The sequence below is a fragment of the Phyllobates terribilis genome, unplaced genomic scaffold (assembly GCF_046119375.1).
Source record: "Phyllobates terribilis strain yellow unplaced genomic scaffold, ASM4611937v1 Scaffold_11__3_contigs__length_659146591, whole genome shotgun sequence".
Lineage (NCBI taxonomy): Eukaryota > Metazoa > Chordata > Amphibia > Anura > Dendrobatidae > Phyllobates > Phyllobates terribilis.
Window position 1 is genome coordinate 165,747,911 of NW_027362771.1, and position 13,025 is coordinate 165,760,935.

General features: G+C 41.7%; 1 protein-coding gene across 1 annotated transcript in view; it reads right to left on the reverse strand.

The window, feature by feature from the left end:
- Positions 1-13,025, reverse strand: part of TSPAN8 (tetraspanin 8) — a 39,337-nt gene that overhangs the window by 15,853 nt on the left and 10,459 nt on the right. Inside the window, exon 2 of the mRNA XM_073651786.1 lies at positions 845-907. Coding sequence (XP_073507887.1) covers positions 845-907 — 63 coding nt within the window. The remainder of the gene's footprint in view (positions 1-844; positions 908-13,025) is intronic.

Consider the following 13,025-nt stretch of genomic DNA (forward strand, 5'->3'; position numbering starts at 1 on the left):
AAGGGCCCTCTGCTCGGCATATGCACATCATAGAGAAGGGCCCTTGGCTTGGCATATGCACATCATAGAGAAGGGCCCTCTGCTTGGCATATGCACATCATAGAGAAGGGCCCTCCACTTGGCATATGCACATCATAGAGAAGGGCCCTTTGCTTGGCAAATGCACATCATAGAGAAGGGCCCTCTGCTTGGCATATGCACATCATATAGAAGGGCCCTACGCTTGGCATATGCGCACATCATAGAGAAGGGCCCTCTGCTTGGCATATGCACATCATAGAGAAGGGCCCTCTGCTCGGCATATGCACATCATAGAGAAGGGCCCTTTGCTTGGCATATGCACATCATAGAGAAGGGCCCTCTGCTTGGCATATGCACATCATAGAGAAGGGCCCTTTGCTTGGCATATGCACATCATAGAGAAGGGCCCTTTGCTTGGCATATGCACATCATAGAGAAGGGCCCTTTGCTTGGCATATGCACATCATAGAGAAGGGCCCTCTGCTTGGCATATGCACATCATAGAGAAGGGCCCTCTGCTTGGCATATGCACATCATAGAGAAGGGCCCTCTGCTTGGAACCTGGAATCTATTAGTCAGAGCAGAAAGCCATTGCTAATTGTAATGCCAGGGCAGCAGCAGAAAGGGCGCCTTGTGGTGTAATATTTTCCCCTGCAGAAACTATTTACTGTAATATGCTATTTCTTCAGGTACTTTTAGCAGAGGAAACAGCAAATGAGCGGCCAAAAATATTTTAGAATTTCATAAAATTTCAGTGGCTTTTAGATTCAATTTATAATAGATTTATTATATTACATATTCAGTCTAATTCAGTCCTACTTACTTGCTGAGCATCTGAACTGACACGAAGCCATATGGAGACTCCCAAAATCACACAACCACATACCTGCGAAGCAAAGCATAGATCATTCTCATGTTAAATCTTTTAAAATGCTGTTACATAAATAAGCATGCCAAAATTACCAAAAGTTGTTAAAGTATCCCACCCTTCAAATGAATTGTTAACCTTGGACAACAACTGTACATATGCCCTCCACTCCATAAACCAAACATAGAAGCTGACTTGTCTGTGCATTTCTGTATTCTGGAGTTGCCATTGATTGTACTGGCTGCTGTGTTTCTCCAGAGTACAGAGGAAAAAAACAAGAAATCAGCTCACCCTTGAGAATAATCCAGATAAATTCCAGCAAAATGAAGCAAAGGATCACGGTGCTGCTGAACGTCAGGCAAGTATGCAGAAAGAAAAGATCCAGCTTCAAATAGAGATGCATAGAAGTAAAAGGTCTTCTCTCTTTATTTAATAATTAAAACTGTAAATATAAAGGCAACACTTTATATATGCAGTGGTGTAAAACAGTGTTTGCCCCCTTCCTGATTTCTTATTCTTTTGCATGTTTGTCACACAAAACATGTTTTGTTTCAGATCACAAAACAAATTTAAATATTAGACAAAGATAACACAAGTAAACACAAATTGCAGTTTTTAAATGAAGATCTTTATTATTAAGGGAAAAAGAAATCCAAACCTACAGGGTCCTGTGTGAAAAAGTGATTGCCCCCTATACCTAATAACTGGTTGGGCCAGCCTTAGCAGCAACAACTGCAATCAAGCATTTGCAATAACTGGCAATGAGTCTTTTACAACGCTCTGAAGGAATTTTGGCCCACTCATCTTTGCAAAATTGTTGTAATTCAGCCACATTGGAGGGTTTCTGAGTATGAACCACCTTTTTAATATCATGTCACCGCATCTCAATCAGATTAGGGTCAGGACTTTGACTAGGCCACTCCAAAGTCTTAGTTTTTTTTTTCTTAAGCCATTCAGAGGTGAACTGGCTGATGTGATTTGGATCATTGTCCTGCTGCGTAACCCAAGTGCGCTTCAGCTTGAGGTCACAAACAGATTGCTGGACATTCTCCTTCCGGATTTTTTGGTAGACAGCAGAATTCATGGTTCCATTTACCACAGCAAGTCTTCCAGGTTCTGAAGCAGCAAAACAGCCCCAGACCATCACACTACCACCACATTTTACTGTTGGTATGATGTTCATTTTCTGAAATGCTGTGTTACTTCTACGCCTACACCTTCCAAAAAGTTCAACTTTTGTCTCGTCAGTCCACAGAGTATTCTCCCAAAAGTCTTAGTGATCATTTTCTGATAAAACTGAGACGAGCCTTTATGTTCTTTTTGCTCAGCAGTGTTTTTCGTCTTGGATCTCTGCCATGCATGCCATTTTTGCCCAGTCTCTTTCTTATGGTGGATTCATGAACCCTGACATTAACTGAGGCAAGTGAGGCCTGCAGCTGTTTGGATGTTGTTGTGAGTTTTTTTGTGACCTCTCGGATGAATCATCTTGGGGTAATTTTGGTCGGCCCGCCAGTCCTCGGAAGGTTCGCCACTGTTCCATGTTTTCGCCATTTGTGTATAATGGCTCTCATTAAGGTTTTCTGGAGTCCCAAAGCTTTAGAAATGGCTTTATAACCTCAATTACTTTGTTTCTCATTAGTTCCTGAATTTCTTTTGATCGCAGCATGATGTCCAGCTTTTAAGGATGTTTTGGTCTACTTCATTTTGTCAGACAGATCCTATTTAAGTGATTTCTTGATTGAGAACAGGTGTGGCAGTAATCAGTGTTACGGGTTCGGGTGGTGGAACCTCTGTGCTTCGGTGCAAGGAGGGGCCAGAGGGGCGTGACTAGGTGCCTACTCGGCCTGACCAAGGTCACACAGCGGCTTAGTCGATTCCGTGAACCAGGGAGGGACCGGGCAGGTGGACCAGGTGCCACTCTGGGACCGACCTTGTTTGAGAGCAGGCGACTCCCATGGGTCAGGTGACTGGAACTGACCGGTACAGCGGATGAGCACGGCAGGCAGGCTGGCGGGTGGTCCAGGTAGATAAGCAAACAGGTACGGCAGATAGCCAGACAGGCGCTCCGGGTAGGCAAGCAGGCAGGCACGACAGGTTACTCGGCAGGTGCTCCGGGTAGGCAAGCTGGCGGGCATGACAGGTAACTGGCAGGTGCTCCGGGTAGGCAGGCTGGCGGGCACAGAAGGTAACTGGAAGGTGCTTCCAGGTAAGCAGGCTGGTGGGCACTGCCGGTTACTGGCAGGTGCTTCCAGGTAAGCAGGCTAGCGGGCACGGCAGGTAACTGGCAGACTGGCAGGCAGAACTGTAAGACAGACTGGTGGGCAGGACTGACTGGCAGAGGACCTGAGGGCTGAAGCAAGTGTTAGCACACGGAACAACAACCTTGCACAGGCACCTCCATTTTGGAGGAGGTGCCTTATATAAGAGAAGTCCTCCGGTCATTGGCTGGGGACTCTTAGGATGGCACGCATGGGAGGGAGGGAGTGCGTGCGCGCCCTAAGCACAGTGCCCGGGAAGCTGCACGCGGTCCGCGCCACAGCATCAGAGGAGCAGAAAGACGCCGGACCAGGACCGCGGCGGTGAGGGGAACGGCAGGGGGCAGAGACGCCAATGCTACAATCAGGCTTGTGTGTGGCTAGAGAAACTCAGCTTCCCAAAGAAGTGATAAACCACAGTTCATTTATCTTTTAAGGGGAAGGAGAGACAATCATTTTTTCACACAGGGCCCTGTAGGTTTGGATTTCTTTTTCCCTTAGTAATAAACGCCTTCATTTAAAAACTGCATTTTGTGTTTACTTGTGTTATCTTTGTCCAATATTTACATTTGTTTTGTGATCTAAAACATTTAAGTGTGACAAACAGGAAAAAGAATAAGCAATAAGGAAGGACAAACACTTTTATATACAGTGGTGGCCAAAAGTATTGGCACCCCTGCAATTCTGTCAGATAATACTCAGTTTCTTCCTGAAAATGATTGCAATCACAAATTCTTTGGTATTATTATCTTCATTTAATTTGTCTTCAATGAAAAAACACAAAAAGAATTGTCCTAAAGCCAAATTGGATATAATTCCACACCAAACCTAAAAAAGGGGGTGGACAAAAGTATTGGCACTGTTTGAAAAATCATGTGATGCTTCTCTAATTCGTGTAATTAACAGCACCTGTAACTTACCTGTGGCACCTAACAGGTGTTGGCAATAACTAAATCACACTTGCAGCCAGTTAACATGGATTAAAGTTGACTCAACCTCTGTCCTGTGTCCTTGTGTGTACCACATTGAGCATGGAGAAAAGAAAGAAGACCAAAGAACTGTCTGAGGACTTGAGAAACCAAATTGTGAGGAAGCATGAGCAATCTCAAGGCTACAAGTCCATCTCCAAAGACCTGAATGTTCCTGTGTCTTCCATGCGCAGTGTCATCAAGAAGTTTAAAGCCCATGGCACTGTGGCTAACCTCCCTCGATGTGGACGGAAAAGTAAATTGACGCAAGATTGTGCGGATGGTGGATAAAGAACCTCGACTAACATCCAAACTAGTTCAAGCTACCCTGCAGTCCGAGGGTACAACAGTGTCAACCCATACTATCCGTTGGCATCTGACTGAAAAGGGACTGTATGGTAGGATACCCAGGAAGACCCCACTTCTTACCCCGAGACATAAAAAAGCCAGGCTGGAGTTTGCCAAAACTTACCTGAGAAAGCCTAAAACATTTTGGAAGAATGTTCTCTGGTCAGATGAGACAAACGTAGAGCTTTTTGGGAAAAAGCATCAACATAGAGTGTACAGGAAAAAAAAAGATGCATTCAAAGAAAAGAACACGGTCCCTACAGTCAAACATGGCGGAGGTTCCCTGATGTTTTGGGGTTGCTTTGCTGCCTCTGGCACTGGACTGCTTGACCGTGTGCATGGCATTATGAAGTCTGAAGACTATCAACAAATTTTGCAGCATAATGTAGGGCCCAGTGTGAGAAAGCTGGGTCTCCCTCAGAGGTCATGGGTCTTCCAGCAGGACAATGACCCAAAACACACTTCCAAAAGCACTATAAAATGGTTTGAGAGAAAGCACTGGAGACTTTTAAGGTGGCCAGCAATGAGTCCAGTCCAGACCTGAATCCCATAGAACACCTGTGGAGAGATCTCAAAATGGAAGTTTGGAGAAGGCACCCTTCAAATATCAGGGACCTGGAGCAGTTTGCCAAAGAAGAATGGTCTACAATTCCAGCAGAGCATTGTAAGAAACTTATTGATGGTTACCGGAAGCGGTTGTTCGCAGTTATTTGGGCTAAAGGTTGTGCAACCAAGTATTAGGCTGAGGGTGCCAATACTTTTGTCTGGCCCATTTTTGGAGTTTTGTGTGAAATGATCAATGATTTGATTTTTGCTTCATTCTCTTTTGTGTTTTTCCTTGCAAGCAAATTAAATGAAGATAATAATACCAAAGAATTTGTGATTGCAATCATTTTCAGGAAGAAACTGAGTATTATCTGACAGAATTGCAGGGGTGCCAATACTTTTGGCCACCACTGTACCACTGTAAATGTATATATAATGGATCGCTGCAAACCGTTGATTTGGACAACTGTGGTAATTCTAGAGGTAATATATGTAAACAAGCGCTGACCGCCAGGGATGCGTGCATTTATCAGACCATTTTTTTTATTCTACTCTGCAGTCCTATAATAATATTAATTTTTATTTCTATAGTGCCAACATATTGTGCAGTACTTTACATTTTACAAAACATCATCCCCCTATTCCTAGGTGTCATACCATAGTGTTGCCTTTGTATATACATTTTTAATTATTAAATAAATGAAGGGGAAATTTTACTTTGATGCATTTCTGATTCTCCAGCACACCAATGGCGATATTATTGTGTTCGCTTATGTGTATTTGTTGCATAGATACCTAAGCTCATAAAAATACCTAAGTCATAAAAACTAAACTGATCTGTGTATTTTAGCATGCCACTGATATTGTATTGTAAATGTTGACTGTAGAGGATACGTAGGAATGAGTGGGTGAGGGTGTAGGGAGCATAGTGCAAAAATGACAGCCAGATCACTTCAGAAACAACAATTATGGAGTAGAAGAGCACCTATGGTTCCCTTTTCACATACCTTTAATGGGTGCATGTTTTTGCAAAGTATAATATTGTTCTAATTTTTTAAACCACTTCCTATGGAGGCCAATTTTTGTTTTTACCCTTTTGTTCTTTCCTCCTCTTCTTCAAAGGCCCATAAAGTTTGTTATTTTCCATTGACATCACTGTATGATAGCTTGTTTTTTATTGTGGGATGAATAGAAGTTGCGAACTGATACCATTTATTTAACCCCTTCCCGACATGCGCCGTACATGTACAGTTGTGTCCCCGCAAAGAGCAGTACATCTACGGCGCGGTGATCGGGCGGGCTCACTCTGAGCGCCACCGCGATCACATGCAGGTGTCAACTCTGTGTGAGAACTGACACCCCGCTGCAGTGCCCACGATTGGTTCTAGCACCGATTGCGGGCGTTTAACCCTTCTGATGCCGCTGTCAGCAGTGACAGCGACATCGCAGGGCATCGCGTTTGTGGTAATGGTCTCCATGGTGATCCCCGGTCCCAAGATGGCCGTGGGGTCCTTCAGGAAGGTGGCCTGTCAGCGCCTGCTCAGAGAGCAGGAGCTGAGATGCCTTCTTCCTGCCTGTCAGACTCTGATCTGATGCTCTGCAGTACAGATACAAGGTAGAGCATCAGATAAGCGATCTGAAAGTTTGAAGATGATGTCCCACCCTGGGACAAGGTAAAAAAATAAACATTTAATAATACTTATAAAAATATTTTTTAAAAAAATTACAAAATAAAGAAAAAAAAAATTAATCTTATAAATATATTTATCTGTGTAAAAAAAAACAAAACAATAAAAGTACACATATTTGGTAACGCCGCGTCCGTAATGACCTGACCTATAAAACTGTCCCACTAGTTAACCCCTTCAGTGAACACGGTAAAAATAAAAAGTAAAAAACAAGGCAAAAAACTATGCTTTATCATCATACCGCCAAACAAAAAGTGGAATAAAACGCGATCAAAAAGACGCCCGTAAATAAATATGGTACCACTGAAAACATCATCTTGTCCCGCAAAAAACAAGCTGCAACACAGCTCCGTCAGCAGAAAAATAAAAAAGTTACAGCTCTCAGAATAAAGTGATGCCAAAATAATTATTTTTTTCTATAAAATAGTTTTTATTGTGTAAAAGCGCCAAAATATAAAAAAAATATAAATGTGGTACTTCTGTAATCGCACCGACCCAAAGAATAAATCTGCCTTATCAATTTTACCACACGCAGAATGGCATAAAAAATCCCCATTAACAATTCCTGAATTGTTGGATTTTGTTCATTCTGACTCCCAAAAACGGAATAGAAAGCGATCAAAAAATGTCACGTGCCCAAAAATGGTACCAATAAATACATCAACTCATCCCGCAAAAAGCAAGACCTTACATGACTCTGTCAGCAAAAATATAGAAAAATTATAGCTCTCAAAATATGGCGATGCAAAAACTTGTTTTTACAATAAAAAGTGTCTTTTAGTGTGTGACAGCTGTCAATCATAAAATCCCAATTTAAATCTGGTATTGCTGTAATCGCACTGACCCGAAGAATAAAGTTGTCTAATCACTTATACTGCACGAGGAAAGGCGTAAAAAATATATAAAACCAATTCTTCACATACTGTTTTTTTGTGACTCCCAAAGATTGCAGTAGGCTCGGCTCACATTTATCCGGCGCTCTGCGCTGAGCGTTTACACTGGGGTTTCCGTGTAAATCTCTGAAATATGTGATTCAGATGGGACCCCCAGTGGAAGATTCCCTGTAATGAGGCAGATGGAGGCACTGTGGACGCCGTCTGGGCTATGATTCCACGGTGTCCGCTTTTTATCAGGCGTGCATAAAAGTGCCGTCGGCCACAGTTCTGTGCACTTGTGAAAAGAAGGACGAAGCTGAATAGAGGCCAGACGGAGTCCAGATTAACTCTGCTGCCTCATTATAGTGAATAGATCCCTTAGGGATTTAATCTAAATCACATCACTCGGAGATTTAGATGGAAACCCCGATATAAGTGCTCAGTGTAGAGCGCAGGAAAAACGTGATCCAAAATGTTATGTAAAATGTTCCCAATAAAAGCTTCAACTCCATTCACAAAAAAAGCCCCACTCAGGTCGTCATCTGTTAACAATAATATAGGGGCTTCCACATTACTGGTAGCACAAAGGCTCTGGAAAAACTAAATGAATCCTCGCCCTCCAAAAGAAATCCAGCGAATTCTGCGCTCCCAAATCCAAATGTCCCCCTCCATTCTGCGCTCCAGTGTGTGTCTAAACCGCAGTTAGCGTCCACATGTTTGGCATTCTTGTAGCAATGAGAGCCTGCCTAATTTATGGGTGCATGTCTCCAGAAGAACGAGCTGGGCATAATGTACTTGTCACTACAATGTACTGGTCGATACAGCGTACTGGTCACTACAGCGGCAGTTTGCAATCTTCACTTAGCAACATCCACTGCTGCTTGTTTCTGGAAAACACCCATGGAGTCAAAATCTACACTATACATGTAGATAAATTCACAAAGGGGTATAATTTCCAAAATGGGGTCACTTAAGGGGGATTCTGCTCTTTTAGTACGTAGGGTCTCTGTATATGGAGTCCACAAACTATTCTAGGAAAATCTGCGTTCCAGGAGGCAAAAAGCGCTCTGTCCCTCCCGAGTCTTGCCGTGTGGCTAAGCAGTACTGTACAACCATATATGGGGTATTTCTACATTCAGCAGAAATTGTGGGACACATTTTGGTGCCATTTTACCCATTTCCCAGTGTGAAAATGTAAAATCTGGGGCTAAAACAAAATTTTCGTGGTAAAAATGTAATTATTTTTTCTTCACTGTCCAATGGTATAAAATTATGTGACACACCTGTGGTGTCAATAGGATCACTGCACCCCTAGATGAATTCATTGAGAGGTGTAGTTTGTAAAATGAAGTCACTTATGGGGGGAGGCAGCTGATCTGGCACCTCAGGGGCTCTACCAATGTGACATGGCACCCTCAAACCAGCCCAACATAATCTGAACTCCAATATGGTACTTCTTCCCTTCTGAGCTTTGCACTATGCCTCAAAAGTAGTTTTTGATCTCATACGGGGTATTTGCATACTCAAGAGAAATTACACAACAAAATTTGGGTTCTATTTTCTCCTTACCCTTGTGAAAATGCAAAATTTTGTGCTAAATACATTCTTGAGGGAAAATTTTTATTTTTTTATTTTCACAGCTCAATGTTGTAAACTTCTGTGAAGCACTTGGGGGTTCAAAGTGCTCACCACACATCTAGATAAGTTCCCTGAGGTGTCTAGCTTCAAAAATGGTGTCACTTGTGGGGGGTTTCCACTGTTTAGGCACATCAGGGGCTCTCCAAACGCAACATAGCATCCACTAATTATTCCAGCAAATTTTACATTCAAAAAGTCAAATGGCACTCCTTCCTTCCAAGCCCTGCCGTACGCCCAAACAGTGTTTTTTCCCCACATATTGGGTATTGGCTTACTCAGGAGAAATTGCACAACAAATGTTATGGGGCAATTTCTCCTGTTACTCTTCTGAAAATGCAAAATTGGGGGCTGAAAACCATTTTTGTGGGAAAAATGTGAAAATTTTATTTTTTTGGCTCAATGTTATAAACTTCTGTGAAGCACCTTGGGGTTCAATGTGTTCACCACACACCTAGATAAGTTCCCTAAGGGGTCTTGTTTCCAAAATGGTGTCACTTGTGGGGGGTTTCCACTGTTTAGGCACATCAGCGGCCCTCCTAACACGACATGGCGTCCGTTAATTATGCCAGAAAATTTTACATTCAAAAAATCAAATGGCGCTCCTTCCCTTCCGAACCCTGCCGTACGCCGAAACAGTGGTTTTCCCCCACATATTGGGTATTGGTGTGCTCAAGAGAAATTGCATAACAAATTTTGGAGTCCATTTTCTCCTGTTACTCTTGTGAAAGTAAAAAAAAATGGGTCTAAAGTAACATTTTTGTAAAAAAAAAGTTAAATGTTTATTTTTTCCTTCCACATTCCAAAAATTCCTGTGAAGCACCTGAAGGGTTAATAAACTTCTTGAATGTGGTTTTGAGCACCTTGAGGGGTGCAGTTTTTAGAATGGTGTCACTTTTGGGTATTTTCTGTTATACAGACCCCTCAGTCACATCAAATGTGAAAGAATGGTTTTGTAAATTTTGTTGGAAAAATGAGAAATCGGTGGTCAACTTTTAACTCTTAGAACTTACTGACGAAAAAAAATTTTGGTTCCAAAATTGTGCTGATATAAAGTAGACATGTGAGAAATGTTATTTATTAACTATTTTGTGTGACATATCTCTCTGATTTAAGGGCATAAAGATTACAATTTTGAAATTTGCAAGATTTTCAAAATTTTCGCCAAATTTCTGATTTTTTCACAAATAAATGTAAGTCATATCAAATAAATTTTACCACTATCAAAAAGTACACTATGTCATGAAAAAACAGTCTCAGAATCACCAGGATCCATTGAAGCTTTCCAGAGTAATTACCTCATAAAGTGACAGTGGTCAGAATTCAAAAATTGGCCCGGTCAGGAAGGTGAAAACAGGCTTCGGGGTAAAGGGGTTAATCAAACAATGTATTGGAAAATGGAAAAAAAAATCTGAGTGCAGTAAAATAATGAAAAAAAGAATGAAAAAAAGCTATTCAGCCACAGGTTTTTGGATTTTGTTTATATGGCAGTTAATGTTCAGTAAATATAAACTGCCAATATGGTTCTTCAGGTCGGTACAGTTATGGTGATACCAAGCGTAAGGTTTTTATTATTATTTAAGTAATGAAAAAAAAGTCTGAAATTTCTAAAAAGAATTTGGTTTAGTTTTCTATTTTCCGAGACCAGTAACTTTTTATTTTTCCATCTGCAGAGCTGTTTGAGGGCTTGTTTTTTCTGTGGCAAGATGACATATTTATTAGTCTTATTTTGGGGTACATATTTTTATGGCATTTTGGGGGGAGTACATCAAGTTAAACTTTATTTTTTTTCTTGAAAGAAACCTCCTTATTTAAATAAATATTGCGAAATAAAAATGAATAGAACTATTACATGCCAAAGCCAAATGGAATAAATGTCTAGAGTTTACCATGGAAAAGTTCAAAAAACTTGTTTTCAGTGGAGCTGGCTTAGATTATAAGGTTGGCAGTTGTCTTTATTGTAAGGCTGACAGTTTATTGGATATAAGGCCAGGCTTTCCTATTTGGTTGCATGTCAAAGTTGACCATATCTTTCACAGTTCATCTTACAATATGTACATTTTGACAATATGAAATTATCTAACACGATTTTTTGCAATGGTAATACCTAGTGTTAAAAATGTTGACAACTTATGACCATCACAATGCTATGTTAATACACATAAGTGCATATAGCATCCATATTTAATGGATCGTAAATACATTGGCCACATTACCCCAGGAGCCTCTGCTGAAAATCCATGTGTCTCTATAAAATAAAGGTTTTTGTTTGCTTTGGGCTCCTCAAGAAAACATGGGAGAATACTGCATAGAAGTACCACCCAGGGATATACCGACCGCAATACGGGACCACGTATAAACCAAACTTACAGTCCATGTATCTGCTTCATATGTTGTGGAGTAAAAAGTCATGTTTGCAATGACTGAGATTATTTGTCATTACCCCTCCCCTATTATCTGTTGTTGCCTGCAGCATTGACGTCACAGCGCTGCAGCCAATAGGTGAGCTTAGCAAGTAACTGGCACGAGACCATTGAGCTCACTGATTGGCTGCAGACACTGGAGCTTTGGAGGAGACTCAGCGCTGGACCAGGGAAGCATCAGTAAAACACAGTTTGATTTTTTTTAAAACAAACTGCAGCGAGGAGACAGTAGTTTTCATTAGCTGGAAAACCTATTTAATAATTCTAGCGTTAAAACACAAGGCTCTATAGTAAAGCATGTTACGATACTGCAAAGCGCTGTGTCTGAATGCTGCCCAAAAATTTGACATGTTAAATAGTGATGAGCGAGCATGATTGCCACTATTCGGTACTCGCCTGAGTGTCACAGTGCTCGGTAGGTTCGGTGCTCGGCGAGTATTTTTCAAATGCTTTTTTAGAGAGCCAATTAACATGCAGGGAATTCCTGCCAGTCACTATAATGCCATGGCCATGCTGGTTGTGGCATTACAGTGATAGGCTGGCTGCATAGCGTCATCAGGTCTATATCAGACCCGGTGACCCTATGCTCGTCACAGTCTACTCTTCAGACAGGCAGAGTAGGGAGAGCTTGGTCGCTGACCAATACCGCGTCTGTAAAGCCACTGACTACAACCATGGTCATGGTTTAATTCACATATATAGCGCTATTAACTCCACAGCTCTTTACAGACATTATCGGCACTGTCCTCATTGGGGCTCACGATCTAAATTCCCTTTCAGTATGTCTTTGGAGTGTGGGAGGAAATCGGAGAACCCGGAGGAAACCCACGCTAACATGGGGAGAACATACAAACTTCTTGCAGATGTTGTTCTTGGTGGGATTTGAACCCAGGACCCAGCGCTGCAAAGCTGCAGTGCTAACAACTGAGCCTCCGTTACTGCGGTAATAATCATCATATTTTTGGAGCGTGCCAAATATTACACTGCCAGTAATTCTGCCAGTTGTGTGTTGTTCAGCCTATTCACACTTGGTCGCTGACCAATACACATCTGTAAGGCCACTGCCTAAAACCGTGGTCATCAGACATGATCTGATATTACTGCAATAATAATCGGTACATTTTTTGGAGCATGCCAAAAATTAAATTCCAGTTAAAGTCTTCTCCTCATCCTCCACCACCATATCACCAGGGTGACAGTGATGCAACACCCATATAATTTTTTTAAGGGTGTTTAGGATGCCCGCAGGAAATTTTTTTAGAGGCATACCTCTAACATTCTGAATGTTATACAAGTACAGTGCCTACAAGTAGTATTCAACCCCCTGCAGATTTAGCTGGTTTGATAAGATGCAAATAAGTTAGAGCCTTCAAACTGCAAACGAGAGTAGGTTTTATG